The 18,278-nt window shown below is 48.9% G+C and overlaps 1 protein-coding gene across 1 annotated transcript in view; it reads right to left on the reverse strand.

Annotated features, from left to right (window-relative positions):
- Positions 1-18,278, reverse strand: part of SPTBN1 (spectrin beta, non-erythrocytic 1) — a 164,820-nt gene that overhangs the window by 103,703 nt on the left and 42,839 nt on the right. Inside the window, exon 2 of the mRNA XM_056114143.1 lies at positions 10,862-11,055. Within this exon, the coding sequence (XP_055970118.1) occupies positions 10,862-11,055 (194 nt within the window). The remainder of the gene's footprint in view (positions 1-10,861; positions 11,056-18,278) is intronic.

The following is an 18,278-nucleotide window of genomic DNA, read 5'->3' on the forward strand; positions in this document are numbered from 1 at the left end:
GCATAAGTCAGAGCACCTCAGTGAAAAAAGGGGGGAATTTTTTTTTTTAAATATCCGGCCATTTAGTGTGCATTTGATTGTATCTATTACCTACCAGAGGGTCCTCCAACACGATTAATCATAAGTTTAATTAGTGAATCAATACTTGAACTTTTAAAGAAATACAAAATAAATTATCAGGGTATTTTATGAAGCCCAAGTAAACTCTACTTCGTGAAATTTAAATGTGTGTGAATACACACACAAAGAGACATTCATCTTGTACACGCTGAATTATCACGTCACATCTCCCTTGTGACCCTCTTCCCAAATGGGAGGATGCCGGCCTTCACCCGGAGTGCAGGGCTGCGCCCAGAAGTGCTACAGGTGTCTGAGACGCTGAGCACGACCCAGGGAAGGTTACAGAGACCACAGCCCGCGAGCCATCTCCCTGCTGCCTTTCTGTAAAGCCTCCGATCAAGTCTAGATGAGTTCAATGTGATGACTCTGAAGTTCTCCATCTAGGTTTTCAAACATCTCCCACAATAAATTTCACTCGAACAAGAATGGAAATGGGAATGCCAATTAAAATGGCTCCCAGAGGTGCCAGGGAGCCAGTGGTACAGTGCCTGCTGGGCATGTGTGAGGCCCTGGGCTTGGTTCCCGGTGAGAACTTGTGGGAGCTCCCCCAAAGCACAGAGCTTAGAGCAGTCCCACACACACTGCAGTGGGGTCCCAAAACCAAAAAAAAAAAAAAGTAAGTAATATAAAATCCAGGCCACCCTGAATATGTGTGTGTGTGTATGTGTGTGTATGAGTGTGTGAGTGTGTGAATGTGTGAGTGTGTGTATGAGTGTGTGTGTGTGTGTGTGTGTGTCAATGTGTGTGTGTATGTGTGTGTCAATGTGTTTTTCAAAAGGCCTCTTCCTGGACACACCTGCAGACTGGGGCTTATTAACTGCACACAGAAAGCCACGCAGCCACCTGTAATTCAGTGTGGAGGGTTTTGGGTTTCAGACACGGTATCAGGTGGGTCCTCCAGGCCTGCAGCCCCTCCCCGCTGTCTCCCAAGGCAGTCTTGAATACCTCTGCATTATTCACAAGCATCCCTGCTAAGACCAGCCTTCCTGCAAAGGCCTAGGGACAATTCTGTGGCTGTCACACATCGGCGCTCCATGACGTCGCCAGAGGGGCACGCTGATCCTCTGCAGAGCAACCAGGTACAACACAAAAGTCTGTGCTGCCATAGCAGATGCACACCACGCGGAGGACAAACCAACTTCAGTTTGCAAACGAACTGCTCCAAGAGGATGTCAGGCTGCTGGGGGACTATCAACCCACAAACTGCTAAACCTTTACCCTCTGGCTGGCAGGAAAGGTAAAAACTGATGGAGCGTCAGTGACAAAGCAACATAACACTGGCCCTGCGCATCCTGGGACATGGAAGAAAAGTCCTCAGCACCATGTCATGGCAGTAAGGCAGCCAGCTCAGAGGGGTGGACATGCAGCCTCCAGCCGCTGTAGGAGACAGGTCGTCTAGGAAACACAGCCACCCGTGTCCACCTGTGTCCCCCTGTCCACTAACAAGGAGGAAAAGTGTGGCTGACATTCATAAATCTACAACAAGTCGTGAAATTATCACAGGAGGCAGACTGCAGCCGGGCCTCAGGGTGAGCCTCGCTCCAGAACAGCCTTCTGTCACAGCATGGAGCAACCCGCTGGACAGAGAAAAGGGTCCAGAAACACTGCAGGAATCCAAAGCAGGAGTGGGCTTTTAAGAAAGGGTGAGCTGGGGCCCCAGCAACAGTACAGCCAGTACAGCACTTGCACGCAGCCGGCCGGGGTTCCATCCCTGGCATCCCACAGCGTCCCCTGAACATGCCAGGAGTAATTCCTTAGTGCAGAGCCAGGAAGTACCCCATGAGCACCACTGGGTGTGACCCCAAAACAGAAAAAAATAAATCATTAGCTTTAGCTCTTTTGGCTCCAAACAGCATGAGATGGTGTAGACAGTGTCGGGGGGAGAGGGCAAAAGGGAGGAGGCAGGCCCAGAAGAGCCTCCGAAGGCCAGCAGCCTGCCCATGGCAAGACACTCAGCAGCAGCGCCGGCCCCTCAGCCAACACTGATGGGACCCATCAGATCCTCTAAGAACGAAACTTCCAGACAAAAGTTTTTTGGTGAGAGAGTAGACTAAATTTCAAGATTCGAGCAACTGGGGAAGTTGATTCTGTCAACTCTTATCTATTACTTAAAAAAAAAGTGTTTTGAATACTGTCCATGGACAATATCTCAAAAGATATGAATCAGACATCTAAAAGGATGGTGAGTTTGGGGAAGACAAAACAGTCCCTGACTAGATGAACAGTTACTAAATTTTTTAAAGTAAAATATGTGTCATAATATGTAATGCAACACTCTTGGTCTATTTAGCTCTTGGTGTGGGGTGGCACTTGGCAGTGTCAGGGGCTATGCCTACCTAAGAGTCCATCTAACCCTTCTGTGCCAGGGCAAGCCAGCGGGCCCTGCACTGCAGCATCTTACCCGCCCTGCCCCAGCAGTGATTATTTAATAAGACTTTGCATTTGTGTGTACTAGGGTTAAACTCAGGGCCTCACGCACCCAAGTATGTGCTCTACCCTGAAAAACACACATTCCCCAGGACCTTTATATTTATTTATTTATTTATTTGCTTTTTTGGTCACCCCCAGCGATGCATAGGGGTTACTCCTGGCTCTGCACTCAGGAATTACCCCTGGCGGTACTCAGGGGACCATATGGGATGCTGGGAATCGAACCCGGGTCGGCCGCGTGCAAGGCAAACGCCCTACCCGCAGTGCTATTGCTCCAGCCCCTAGGACCTTTATGTTTTAACGTAAAGCTTCCTAAATACCAAATCAGCTTCTCAACAGGTGTCACAGAAATTAGGAGATTTTTCTCTACAAGAAGTGGGAATTAATAGGGATCACAAACGGATTCTCCAGTCACATGAGTTCAAGCGCCTCATGTCATTCAGACTCATGTGAAGTTCCACAGGAAACGCCGAGAGCAGCTCCTGCCCCATCGGACCCTAGTAGAGAAAAGGGAAGGGGATACGAAACGAGTGGGGCTGAGGCAGCCAGGATGGAACGAGGGTCAGCCTGGCCTGCCGTCCTAAAACCTCCAGGCCAGCTCAGCAGTTATTTAACACGGAATGCAGGTGAGGCTGCGAATGGTCCCGCCCGACCCAGACTGCACCCATCTGATTCCTAAGACGCCTACAATCTCAATGGCTGGGAAAACAATTTTTTTCACATGCATGTTCCAGAAGTCTAAAGAGTCTGCAGAAATTTAAACGTTATTTTTTTTTAAAATCAGCCTCACCCAATACTTCAAGTACCCTTGATCTGATTATGTCACTGAAAGTTCTGAAAATTCACAGGTTTGCAGGAACGGGATCAAAACTCGTAGCTCAGTAAACTCTCCTTAAGAACATAGGAAAAATAAGAATTGTGGAAAATACCCATACTGATCAATTAGAGAACGAAGAAGCTAAAAGCAACAGCTTCGATATAACACTGTCACACTGACTGTTTTATACACGCCATCAGTATTTTCCCCAAATACACTCCATGTTGGGATAAGCTAATACACTAGTTATTATGGTATAAAGTAATACTGATTATCATACTGCTACAAAGCCTGGAATGGGATTTCTCTACTAGGAAGAGTGCCTGGGTTCCCTTTAGGTCCCAAAAAGAAGACACAGAACATGCTGTTTCAATAAGACAATCAACCAAATTCACAAGTGCATAGCATTGGTTCAAACCAACAATTTCTAAGAGGGATATGTCTTATCGCTAAATTCTTTGCAAAAACTTTAGCGAAAACTCTACATTACTGGCTATTTTTTAAAATTATTCAAGGAAGTCATTAATGTTAAATGTCATCTTGCATGACATTTTAAGATCATTTTGTCTCTGAATCAAGAACACAGATCTATCACAAAATGGATTGTGAACTTATGATTCCACTTATATGAAATGTTCAGAATACGCAAAGCCATCAAGTAAGAAAGTAACTAACTTAGTAGTTGCCTTAAACCAAAAGGAGGTGAAAATGAAGTAGTTGATGATACAGAGAATATCTGTTTTTAGGGTGCTGGAGTAACATTGGAATTAGTGGTGCTTATCTTAAAAGCCATTGTCTTGGAGCCAGAAAGAGTTCAGAGGGGAGGGTGCTTGCCATGCATGTGACTGACTCGGGGTTGGCCCCTGGAACCTCATATGGTTCCTGTCAGGAGGAAGCCCTGAGCACAGCCAGGGTTGGTTCCAATGCTCCCAACTCCGGCCCCCCACTCCAAAAAAAAAAAAAAAAAAAAAAAAGCAGAACAAACCAAAGCACTGAATGCTATACCTCACAGGGATAAATGGTATGTAAATTATTTCAAGACAGACCAAGAGAGACAGACAGAGACATATGTCGAGAGCCAGGGAAAGCAGAGAAAAGCCAGATATTTCTTCTTTTACACATAGAGCCATTTCCAAAATAAAAAGTCACAGTTCCTAAGGTTGAACATCAGCCATCGGGTTTACAACTTTCCCACAGAATCGGTGACAGAAGTTCAAGAGAGACTAAAATAAAATATTCTGGTGAGGTGGAAAGACTCAGGGGGTAAGAGGGCAGGACCAAAGCTACGGATGAAGGGGGGTGGCATGGAAACACGGAGTCCTCTGAAACACTCACAGATGAAAACCTGCTTCAGAAAGTTGAGGCGTCGAGGGCGAGGTGAGGGGCCTGGATTCAGTGGCGGGAATGTACACATTGCAAGCTTTGGGGAAGAGAAAGAGCAGGAAGCCACAGTCATAAAGGTTATCTCCACTGCATTATTTGACTCTTATATGGTGGAATTCAGCCATGACGAGGTGAGGACAGGCTCTGAGGTGAATTAGGGAACAGAAGGGATTCAAGTCTATCTTAAAAGGGGCGGAGGGGCCACCCACAGCAGCCAGGCAGGAAAACCGAGCTGGACTCAAAGAGAAATGTAAGATTCCCATGCTTCTACAGCCTACAAACTACTGAAGAGAAAAAATATATATACAAACATCTCTATTTATTTATGTGAAAGAAACAGTGCAAAATCTGGGCCTCCAGGCCCTGACCTCATCAGACTTTCTCTTTTGTGGCTTCCACAAACCTCTTTGCCAGGAAACACTCTTTTAGATTCAGATTTTACAAACTCATTGTGCTCTAGAGGACTCTGCTCTCTCACAAATAATCCCCCGAGCCACTTTTAGGGAAAATCCTCAAGAGTGGATGGGGAAAATATGTGGCTATTGAGTCCTTGCTCACCCTGATCTGAACATCCATGTGGTTACACTAGCAGCTTTTGCTCTGGAGAATAAAAGTGTGTCATCCTAACAGGCAAGTTAGTACTCAAACAGGGAAAGCACTAGCGTGTGCGTGCGTGCGTGCGTGCGTGCTTGCGTGCGTGCGTGTGTGTGTGTGTGTGTGTGTGTGTGTGTGTGTGTGTTGGGGTCACATCTGACAGTGCTTAGGGCTTGCTCCTGGTTTTCTGCTCAGAGATCACTGTTGGTACTTGGGGGACCAGATGAGTTGTCAGGAATCGGAGCCAGCTCAGTCACATGCAAGGCAAAGGCTTCCCTGCTATACTTTCTCCAGCCCTTCCATGCCCTTTTTTAAATGGCACCAGCGTGGTCCCCGAGTACAGAGCCAGGAGTAAGCCCCGAGTAACACTGGGTGTGGCCCAAATCTACAACCCTTCCCTCCCCTCAGAAAAAAATAAAAACAAAGAAAGGATAGTTTTGAGAAAAGTACCCACGTTTTCAGTGAAAGATCAGCCTGTGTTTAGGTAGCACAAAAAGGAGAAATATTTGTCACTAAAATCATGATTGATTTGATGCATTATTCATCGTCAGAATCTAAAGGCATTATCTACTTATTTCTTTATAAATATAGCCCAGACTAAATATGAATATTCAGAGTCCACATTTGATCTGCAGGATCTAAAACATTTTAGTCATCAGAAAGGGTTTATAGGTGGTACTTAAGGGTTGCACTGCCCAATCCAGTAATCACTGGACACATGTGATTCCTGACCACATGAGATGTGGATAGCAAAATATATGCTGGATTTCAAAGACATTAGCATACCAACTTTTTGATTACACGTTGATGATGTTTTAGATATCTGGACTGTCTTTATCATCACCTTTTAGTCTCTCTTCTATTTCACTGTCACATACCATAATGCCCTGATCTGATTTCAGTGTGCTGATTTTGCAGACTGCCGCTGTACACGCTTACTGTCTCTGCGAGCCTTTTCGTAGAGTCATTTTCATAGAGACGTGGGGTTGCCAGGAGCATCACATCATCTGTAAACAGTGGCAGTTTGATTTCTTCCTTTCCAACTGGAATGGCCTTAATATATCTCTTTCTTACCTAATGGTTACAGCCAGAATTTCCAATATTATTTGAATACTAGTATCCTATTTTTATTAGGTAAAGGTAAAGGCCCTCCCGTTGATCGTCGATTTGCTCGAGCGGGCCCAGTAACGTCTCCATTGGAGACTTTGTTGTTACTGTGTCTGGCATATCGAATACTCTCGGTAGCTTGCCGGGCTCTCCGAGAGGGGCGGAGGAATCGAACTCAGGTCGGCCATGTTGGCCGCGTGTAAGGCGAACGCCCTACCCGCTGTGCTATCGCTCCAGCCCTGCTATCGCTCCAGCCCATTTAGAATTCTAAAAATTTCCGTGGCCTGTATTAATTTCTTTCCACAGTGCAAATCTGAATTTTTAAAATAAATCACTAGGTTAGCTAATTAAATGCTCCATCAAAATTCTTGGTCATTCAAATAAAAGACTAGGTTTAAAGAGAGTAGTTTTTATAGTCATTAATAATTGTTATTTACTCTAAACATGGTAAGAAAAAATGTAATTAGATACTTTCATGTCATTTCTGATGACGGTCCCTGTAATCATATAAACTCAAAAAGTCACAAACTTTGTCAGGGTTATGGTTTAGCAGAAAGGCTCTCATGCAAAATTTCTTCTCATCGCCACTGAAATTTCATCAGGGTTTCTCTGGGACCCTCTCCGGGAGCTGGGACATAACCAGCCCCGCTTTCTTCCTCGGAAAGTGACCAGCAGCTGACTCCTGCTTTGGTGTCATAAGGGACATGTCACACACTAACCAGCAGAACCTCCTCTATAAAATGCCTTTCTGACATACAAATACAGGGGGTACCGGCGTCCAGAACAGTAATTTGGCGCTGACAGCCTGGCCAGTAGGCGGCTCTCCCCAGACCACCAGCCTTCTGAGTGGTCATAAATAAGCTTCAGCGTGTCTCATCACCACTCTGACTCCAATTTAATAGTTTTCTAGAATAACCCATAGGGAAACAAACAAACAAACAAACAAACAGTACTTGCCAGTTTAGAATAAAAGGTACCACTGAGGAAAGGGCCATGGTGCAGAAGGCCAGGCCGGGTGGACAGACTCGAGCCTTCCCCCGTGCAGCCCCTCATACTGACGTGCCCTCCGTCAGAAGCTGGGGAGCGGTGACTGCAAGTGCCACTCTGGAAATAGGTGCGCTGCTTCCATGACTGGCCACCAGGCTCTGAACGCAATCTCCAAGCCCCTTTCCCGCAGAAGCCAGTGGAGCAGAACACATTTCCCACCTTCTGACCGCCTGCCCTGTCCGTTGACCATTCCGACCCTTAGCTGCCATCAGCACAAATCCCTCTGCGGTAAGAGGCTCATCATGAAGAGAAGACGCTAAGGAATTCAGGCCTGCTGGCCATACTCTACCAGCGGCTTCCAAAGATTCGACACCAAAGACCCGCCTGCATCGGTCCACATACTGGAACTAGAGAACCACTGCATTACACCACCGACCTTGCAATAATTTAGCATTTTACTGAATACAAAAAAATAGTCAAGTACATGCTTTGGACCACTTGCCCTCAGTCACTTACCAGCAATTTGAACCTGGACAAGACACATAATCTCCCTGTGTCTCAGTTTCCTTGTCTGTACACTACAGATAATAACCTTCCCCCTCTTACGATTGTTATAGTATTTATAGCTGTCAATCTGTCCAGTACATCTACAACAATGCCTGGTATGCAACAGGTACCACAGGGAGTGCTTGATCCCTGTTGCAACCACAATAGTTCAGACATTTTAACAACAGGGGAAACATCCAAGCAAGTGGAGAGAGAACCAATCAACAGTAAGGAAAACTGGGGAAATCTCCTCTGGAGCTTACAGAACACAAGGACTGCTAGATAGTTTACAAATAAAATCTTCCTCAAACAAAAAGATGGAAGGCCAAGAAGACAACAGGCAAGTAAGGCGTGTGCCTCACATGCAGCTGACCAGGGTGTCGACTACGGGCTCCACATCTGGGACCCAAGCACCAGTAGACGGGATCTCTGGTGCAGAGCCAGAAGGGAGCCCCAAGCAGCACCAGGAGTAGCCCGAGAACAAACAACATTTTTTTTAATAAAAAGAAGATAAAAGCCAGGGAGACAGGGTGAATGCACATGCTTTGCTTTTTTTTTTTTTTTTTTTTTTTTTTTTTGGCTTTTTGGGTCACACCTGGCGATGCACAGGGATTACTCCTGGCTCTGCACTCAGGAGTCACCCCTGGCGGTGTTCAGGGGACCATATGGGATGCTGGGAATCGAACCCGGGTTGGCTGTGTGCAAGGCAAACGCCCTACCCACTGTGCTATCTCTCCAGCCCCTGCTTTGCGTTTTTGAGATCTGGCTTCGGTCACTGCAGAATCTGCCAGCATCACTGAGACCCCAAGCACCACTCCACCAGGAACAGTCCCAGAGCGCCACTGGGTGGAGCGAGCAAAGACAAAAATGGAGACAAAAAAGAACAAAGGGGGCCAATACAGACCCTAGAACCAAATGTAAATGAGTCACAAGGAAAGCTAACTGGCATACTGGCCTATAAGACCCAAATGAAGATTCAAGAATAAAATGTAATATGTTAAAGAACCCAACAGTCTACTGGCATAAATCAGGATCTTTGATTCCATAAGGGTTCTGGTTAACAATAAGCTAGAAAATAAAGCTCTAATTTCAGAGAAACTATTTGATTAATCATTCATTTCCTCTGAATCAAACAAGCTCAAGAAAGATCTTTACATCACTACCACTCAAGAGGCAAATTATCCTAAAGACAACTGCAAAAATTTTCCATGACATTGAGTAAGCCGCACCCTACTTCTATTTCCTTCTACCTCCTTCCTGGTATAGCCTAAACTTTCTAGCCAAACTATAAATGGGACAAATCCTACCTCACCCCCATCCCAAACCAACCCCCTCCTTTCCAAAGTGCATCCCGATTTTGAGTGCTCAGACAACCTCTTCTTCGACTTCAGTAGGAGCGAGATTCTGGTGAAGCACAGGACTCAAGTCCTGAGTGACAGTGACAGGGAACCTGGAGGCCTGCAGGCACCAGGTGAGTCGAGGCTCGGGCACACAAGTCTCTCTCCCTCGCTCTGAACAGGGTCTTCCAACTGTGCCTCTCTGCAGGTAATCCGAGAAAAGACCGGAATCCCTGCTACCTGCTGGCCTGACCTGGTGGAGGGTCTCTGGCACGGGGGCGGGGGGAGGGGGGTACAATGATTTTGTACATCAGTAGCACACACTTCAGCACTGTTGTGACCATGCTACCCAAAATTAAGTTTAAAGCGAAAAAGTAAATAAAAGTCACTGCTCCAAAGAATCTGAAACCCAGATCAGGCAGTTCGGACTACCTGGCACTGTCCCGCTGGCACAGAACCCCAAAATGCAGGGAAAAAGAAACAGGGTCTGGGTTTTACTTGCTTACAGACATATTTGTCTACAATGTGATCAATAACTTCTATCATTTAAATCATGTTGGATTGTGTTGCCTTCCTCTTATAATCGAGAGAACATCAGGTGATTCAAATCCTTTATTATGTTATAAAGGTCACAGATTTTTTTTTTTTTGCTTTTGGGGTCACACCCAGCAATGCACAGGAATTACTCCTGGCTCTACACTCAGGAATTACTCCTGGCAGTGCTCAGGGGACCACATGGGATGCTGGGAATTGAACCCGGGTCAGCCATGTGCAAAGCAAACACCCTACCTGCTGTGCTATTGCTCCAGTCACAGAGTTTTTGAATGTGAGCTCTGTTAAGCTATAAACTTACCTGTGTGGTCAGTTTGATTTACTTGCCATAATTAAAAACATAAAAACCCAACTTCACCACTAGGAAACCTGTACTTAAAACCTCGATGTGCAGATCTAAGACACAGAGTCAACCCCAACTTGATCCACTCTTCATATATCCAGTATAAGACATCGTCACCGTAATAGAACCGCTGCCTGGCGGCCAAGCAACATCACAGAAACCATCTCCCCACCCAGCTAGCACCACAAGAAAGCCAGTTCACAGTGCTCAGAGGGGAGAGTGAGGAATCCTCCAGTAAGGGTATGCCTGCTCATTCCAGCTGGTCACGGGTGAACTCACTTGTCACTGGGTCGAACGTGCCTCGCCAGGTTCAGCTGCTGCGGGTCTGACCAACAACCCTGACCTCCCCCATCACTCAAGGGCACCTGACCGTAGCAGTCCAGGCCCATAGGGTCTCCCAGGCAGCACGGGCCTATTTGAGTACTGCTGTGGGCAAGAAGATGCTCGGACGCTCAGGAATGGAAGATACGGGCACCCAAAGGCGCAGGCGGCCTCGTGAAGGACCCCACGCGCGGTTGCACTCGCAATTACTGACCGGAGGACCCAGCCAGCTAACCGAACAACCAGTCGGCTCTCCCGGGCGTGCGGGCAGAGGGCATGACGTGGGAAGGAGACAGGGCAGCTCCCCCAGACTCCATGACTGACCTGCCAGCGCCTTGATGCGCGAGCGTTCAAAGAGCCGCGCTGAGCTGTTCTCATTGTCCCAGTCGTCCACATCCCAACGGTTGTTGACGTCACTGTACTGCTGCTGGATCTCGATGTTGTCGTAGTCTGTGGCTACGGTGGTGGTCATCGTGAGCTGTCTCAGCCTCTCCTCCGCATCAGCCCCTTCTGACGGCCTGCTCGGGGAAAGGACAAGACGTTCAGAGGCCGGGAATGGCCAGCGCCTATGCAACCTGCCACCGTGACGTTTTGCAGAGGAGCAGGCCAACGAGAATGCCCACATGTGCAAAGGCCACTGCACTCGTGTGTGGCCCTGGCTGAGGAGAACTTCAACATCCTCGAGCCTCAGTTTCCCCAACATGAAAGCAAGGAAGATGGTCTCCAGGTAGATGAGAGGGCTAAGTAAGAGAGAGGGAACCCCCCACCTACCAAAAAATGGGCGCATTCTTTAAAGGGTTTTAAGTTTTAAAGGTTTTTTCTTTTGTTGCGGAGGGAGTATTTATTTTGTTATTTTATTTTTTATATTTTGTTTTTTGGGTCACACCTGGCTGCTTCTCAAAGCTTACCAGGGACCAAACACAGGTGAGATGAGCAAGGCAAGTGCCTTATCTGCTGTACTTATCTCTCCAGCCCCTAGCCTGAAAATTGTATTAATACTGAATGAGCACTACCCAGGGCTTCTGAATGAACTTATTCATCGGGTTAATGAGGTACAATGAACTTATCATTCTCAGTAAATACACAATAAACCATGATCCTAATATTTCTACTGGACAGTCATAATTTCTACTTGTGCAAGACAAAGAACAGATCATTTTATCGACACATCTCATTTACATACTGGAAAACCAATGCCCAAGATTAAATGAAAGTAAATGCATGGCATCATTTACAGAGAGTACTGGTGCATAGTAGATGCTTAATAAATAATGAGCAGGCTGAGGGGCAGGCGGCGAGGGCTGAAGCACAGGCTTCACTTGTGTTCATTCCCCCATGTTCACTGCCTGGCACCCCACGAGAGTGACCCTGAGCACAGCATCACAAGGAGGCCCCCAGCACCCCCAGGGCTGTCTCCAGACAATAAATAAACCATGACTGCAGTTATCTGTCCTAGGGTGCAATCACAAATTTTACTACCAACCCCAGTGCCTGCTCGAGAGGGAACCCCCCACACTCAGAGAATTTACACAGAGACACACAATCAAGAACCTGGACTTTGCCTTTTGGTCCACTTTCGTCCTCACATTTTCAGAGTGTCCACAGAAAAGGATCATAAACTCCTTTGGCCTGTGACACATCTACTTCCAACAGTCACCACGGATCCACTGAACCAAGATGTACGAAAGACTTATGTGCCCAGCACGGTCACCAATAAGAGGGATAAGAACCAGCCGTGTAAACTGGACCCAGCTCGAGGAAAGCTCAGGCCCTAGCGGAGGGTCTGAGCAGGAAGGGCACACACAGGGAGGGAGGGGGTAGGGGAGCTGCAACACATAACAGAAGAGGTGCCCGGAGTAGAGCTAATTACTCTTACTCACTGCACCATGTGACACAAGTATTTAGTGGAGCATATGAAGGCATCGAGTCAACGCTTGCAAAATGTTATGCAGCAATCAGATATTAACTCTGAGAAATGAGGAGTGACAATCTTTTGATCTGGCGGTCAGGGAAAGTCTCCTGGAGTCAGGAGAGCGGAGCGCCAGAAAGGGAAGGTCACACCCAGATCAGGAGGAACTGCATTCCAGGAAACAGCTCGGCTCGGGAAAGGCCCTGCGGTGACACAGCGGCTGAGGCCACACTGAGGGACCAGGAGGGTTGGTGTGGTCGGCGCCAGCCGCCAGCTGCCAGGGAAGGGCCGGGAGGGGCCAGAAGGGCGGGCAGAGCGCTGAGAGGCACAGCGGCTTCGTAGGCTTTATCGTGGGACTTGAAGCTGGTACCTGGCACCAAGGCACCTGTGTGCCAACGCCAGCCTCGGTGCTGATGGCAGACCTCGAGCTGAGCCCCAACTTCTCAGCTCCAGTGCTCAGGCAGAGAAAAACGTGCAGTGCCGGCACACTGGGATTCCCATTAGGAAATCCCAACGGCATAAATTTATCAGATTATTCCGAACAGCTAGGACGAAGGAGACGTTACTGGGGCCTGCTCGAGGCAATCGATGAATAACAGGATGGTCGTGATCGTGATCATGATCCGAACAGCTACATCAGCAATTACTTATTTATAAAGGGTTTTTTTGGGGGGGGAGAAGGGGCGGCCACACCCATAGCTCTGCACTCAGGAGTTACTCCTGGCAGGGGGCTCTGTGTAAACTCACACAACTTGGGGGGCACGGCACCCACACGGCGGCGGCTCTATCTCTCCCGCCACCCGCGTTCGGTAGTCTCACCCTTCTACCACCCCGGAGAGGTCGATGGCGATGGTCAGGCAGAGGAAGGAACGAGGGCCAGGCTGGTTGGTATTAGTCGTAGTTTATTCTCATTCTCTCCTCATCTGTCTCTCTATCTCTGCCCCCATTCTTCCTCCCCCAGCTACTTCATTCTCCTTCTCCATTCCCCTTCATCCTCCTTCTCTGGAGTCTGGGCTCTGATCCTCTCTGAACTCTCTTCTTCCTTCTGCTCTTCTGCCCCAGCCCGCTCCTACAGTATAGTTAAATTCTCTCTCAGTCAGGAATTGGGGAAAACAATTACATAGGTGCGGTCACAATCAATAGGGGTGGAGATCAACAGGGGTAGAAATCTTAGCCTCAGGGAAGACCGCTCCTAGGACAGATCCTTCCTTAGCAGGAGGACCCACCCTAGAGCAGAATTCCATGGGCGTGCCTCTCCTCTCCTTGACCGACAAGCGTACAAGAATATAATATAAATCATTTTGTATGGATACAGTAAGAAATATCTTAAACTTATAGAATTGCTCTCCTAGGGCCATCTTGATCTCAGACTGCGGTGCTCAGGCCAGATAGTCTTTCCCACCCCTAGCAGGATCCTAGTCTTGTCGTTACCTTGGATCATGACAGCATTTGTCCATGATCAAACTCTTAACTTATAGTTAAGAATCGTGGCACTTTGGCCTGGCCCATTTCGCTGCCAGGGTAGCTCACTGCTTGCCCTGAGTCCATTCAGTCCCTCGTCGGGACCCTGCTTTTGGGGTGTTAGGAACTATGGGCAACTGAGGCTTAAGTCGAGAAAGATGATGCCCGGGAGTGAATAATATTCAAGGCCAATCAAATCCTAAATTACAAAGCATAATGTTAACGGTCTTTCTGTATCTATACAAAAGGATATTACTTTAAAGTAAACTGTTCATAAGGCATAAGGAGAGGAGAAAGGCAATATTTCACTCATACATATAAAATCATAGAGTTCTGGGAAACTGATCTTACAAATTAACAAAGTCTGATTAAGGGGAAAGCTGATTAACTGGGTTGGAGAGCATAGGGAAGACTGTTTACAGATAAACACAATGGAAGTGGAAGTGCTTCAGGAGCACTGAGGTGGGTGTAACCAGATAAAACCTAAGCTTCTTGAAGGACAAAGCAATGTTACCCAACAGGGCTCCAGGGAAGACATGGGGCACTGGGGATCAAACCCGGGCCAGCCTTGTGCAAAGCAAATGCCCTGCTGGCTGGACTATTTCTCTGGACTCTGGCTTTTAAAAATCAAAAGCAAAAACTTCCAGAATCCTAAGCCAGCAAAAAGGCTCTACTGAATGGCCAAGCAATTGCCTTTTCTTCTTCTTTTCATTTTTCTCTTGGCAGGTGGAGGGAGAAATAGAAACATTTCAGAAATAAAACTCAGGACTTTATACTTCCACGTCGGAGTTACTCCCAGCCCTGCCGCTGCCGTTAACAGCCATAATGCCCTTAAAAACAAAATCTTCTGTCATGTATTATTTGAACTTGAAATGGTTAATTTTCACGATCGTATCAATACCAGAGATGTTTGACAAGATTAACTTTGGAGCTCTCGAGGGGTGAAAGCGATCTGTGTTAACTCCAAGCTTCTGAAACTACGGGATGTGCCATTTCCCCTAAGCCAGGGCGACCAGGCAGCACTTGGGCCTCGCCGAGATTTGCTTGGCTGCTGGTGCCACCTGCTGACCGTCACGCGCGAACAAGTCCATCCCCATGCAGGCCCCCAGATGGCGCTGGACTTCCCAGGACGCCCTGCTGCCTCCCGGGAAACTCCGGCCCATCCCTACTCCGCAGCAAGTCTCTGTCCTCTCCTCTTATTGAACCATCATCAAATATTTTAATAAGTACTTTTTAAGAAGGGAATAAGGGCCTCAGAGGACACAAGCACATTTTAAGTAGTTTTTAGAGGAGTTCCCGAATCTCCCCAAGTTCCCTAAAACAAAGAGGTGATTAGGAGCACTGCTCCTCTCGGCCCACTCAGAAGCAGCGAGCCCCGTCAGGTCCTTCTACCCGCCGCCCGGGATTCAGGCTTCATCTCCCTCACACCCTGCCTCTCTGCATCTGGGTCCAAGCAGCTACATCTCAGGATGCTGCAGACTCCCAGAGCCACTGTGGAAGGGCGTTTCGGGGACATCCAGGGCAAAGGGGGATCTGGGGGTGGAGGAGGCACAGCACCCAGAGGGCACCGGCTGTGTGGGCGGGGCACCCAGACGCAACCCTACCACCACCCCACACTCCGACATGGGCCGTGCCCCACAAGGGCTTGCTGGCACACACAAATGTCGGCTGGAGACCTGGCCATGTCGTCTACATGGGCCAGAGTAGCCGGGGTCTGTCGGCTGGGGGCTTCCCCAGGGGCTAGGGAATGCAGCCAGGGTGGTGGGGGCATAGCAGGGGGGATGAATGGCCCAAACGGCCCGCACGAGACAAGAGGCGGTTCACATTCTCTGACCTCAGCCAGCGCAGCCCATCAAACCGTCCCGGACGCACAGAAACTCGACTCTCAGGCTCTGACAGGGACTGGACGGATTCTTGTCATTTTCTGGCTGGGGTTGGGGACATCACTAAAGTGCCCCCTACCTTTCCTGTTGTTCTCTAGCCAGTGGGGCCAGAGAGATGGGACAGTGGGGACCCAGACCCAGGTCTTACCTCCAGCATTCCACAGGGTTCCCTAGCCCACCAGGACTGAGCACAGAGTCAAGAGTCAGTCCTGAGCCTAGCTGGGTGTAGCCCAAAAACATAAAGAAGAAAAGAAGGAAGGGAGGGAGGGTGGGAAGGAAGGAGGAAGGGAGGGAAGGAGGAAGGGAAGAAGGAACGAAGGGAGAAGGGGAGGGAAAGAGGGAGAGTGGGAGGGAGGGAGGGAGGGAGGGTGGGAGGGAGGAAGAGAGGGTGAGAGGGATGGATGGAGGATAAAGAAAACCATTTCTAAAAAGAGCCCTCTTGAATCATATCTTTTCTTTTCTTATGTCCTATGAACTGTAGTTTCCAAATGATACAAATAAATCTTGAAAGCATTTCATTTTCTGTATCAATTAAAAAATTCTTTTGTTTCTTCAAACTGGGAAATGGAGAAAGTCCTGGTCCATGTAATGTGCCGGGAATGTGTCACACGGGTGCTGGCAAGAGGTTCCCAGCCGGGGCACGACCCAGTCTGAGCCTGACTCTCAAAGGCAGCATGTGCTGAGGGCCATACGAGAGCCTGTTCTGCCCCGGATCACAGTGCCAAGTCCATGCACCCGGCGATGCTCAGGGCTCACTCCTGGCTCTGCACTCAAGGACCCTCCTGGCCTCCTGGTGGGGCTCAGGGGACCCTACGGGGTGTCGGGGCAAAACCCGGGTCAGGCCAGCGCTTGACCTGCTCCTGTTCTATCATTCTGCCCCACCCAAACCATTCTCCAGGCCTCAGAGGCAATGATCCAGGCACAGACCCGTGTTCTTCACTGCGTTTCTTGAGGTCTTCACACTGCGTCGCCTGCGGTGGTCAGACAGCCCTTCTCTGGGCGCTCACCTGCAGCCACTCCTTTCTGGGAGCCACACGCAGCTGTCCCCAAGATCTGTCGCGACTCCGACTCCGTAACTCCGACCCCCAGGCAATCTGCCCTGCTCAGCCTTGATTCCCCCAGCTCTCTCTCTCCTGCCCTCGCTGGAGCCCCAAGGGAACCAACCCTGCTTCCCTCCCCCTCTTCCACGGAAGGCCAGGGAAAGCCCAGGGGTCCGTAGCTTGCCTTGCCCTTCCTGCCTCCCCTTCCTTCCCTCCAAGTGTTCCCCCGCACCGCCACCAGGGGGACCTTCTGGAACAGCAATCCAGATGATTCAACTCCCAGGCCCAGGAAGACCAACCCTCAGGCCTCCCAAGGAGCGCGCCTCACCAGGGATCCTCCTACGCCAGCCCCCCCCCCACCCCCCACCCCCGCGGGGAGGTCACTCCCTCATCTACCCGAGAGCAGGTCACACTGCTGACAGGAATGGCTCTTCCCCTCCCCACCCATGCCCGCAGTGGTCACTCCCGTCACCCCTGGTCCCACAGGCAAGCTCAAGTACCTGCAGGTGGACTGCCCAGTGGAAAGGGCATTTGCCTCACTCGCGCCTGACCGGGGTTCAATGCCCAGCACCCCACATGGTCCCCTGAGCAGCACCAGGTGATTCTGAGCACAGAGCCAGGAGTATGGCCCGAGCACAGTCGGGTGTGGAACATGAGCGAGCAGGCAAGTTTTTATTCAAACCAGTCACAGTTCAAAAACGCAAGAGAGAATAAATGGAATTTCATCTGTGCTACACAATTAAAAATTTTAAAATAAAAGAAATTCAGAAGGGCTCTCTGACACACAGCTGAGAGCTTCTGGTCACAGACATGACCAAACCAAAAGCATGTCCACCACAAGGCTGAAGTGGACACCAACCAACACAGCCAGCAAACTCCCGAGGAGAGCGACCAGGGGCCTGACTGCAATCCTAACTTCCCTGGCGCCCACCCTACTGCTCAGCTTGCTTCAGGATGAAAACACGGTCTCCGCAAGCAAAGGCTCATCAAGATCAAGAGAAAGGAAACCAGCAACTCTCCTTGCTCTCCCAGCGGCGAAAAACACTTTCAGGAAAACAAGACCCAGAGCAGCCCAGCCTTGCTTAAAAGCTCCCTGGTGGTGTGCCTTTGGGAAGTTCATTTTGAACTCCTGGCCTTGCAGAAATCAAGCCTGGACTTCCACTTCCTTGAAACATGTTATTCATAAACTGAGTTTTCTACTTTTCCAAATACCCACCACATGACTTCATTTTTCCTACTCCAAAAGTTTCCCCAAAAATACTCTAGTTTGCGTCTTTGGTGGAATTCACTCAGAATGACGGATGAGCGGGTAGAGGAGTCACTGCGAGCAATGAGGGGGCAGCCTCTGCCCGGAAAGAACTGGCCTCTGCTCTCCCTGCAGTGCCGCAAGAACACCAAAGCGGCCAAACCCAAAAGGACACTGCCGTGAGAGGGCGCCCACTCCCTGA

Source organism: Sorex fumeus, unplaced genomic scaffold (assembly GCF_029834395.1).
Source record: "Sorex fumeus unplaced genomic scaffold, SorFum_2.1 ptg000024l, whole genome shotgun sequence".
NCBI lineage: Eukaryota > Metazoa > Chordata > Mammalia > Eulipotyphla > Soricidae > Sorex > Sorex fumeus.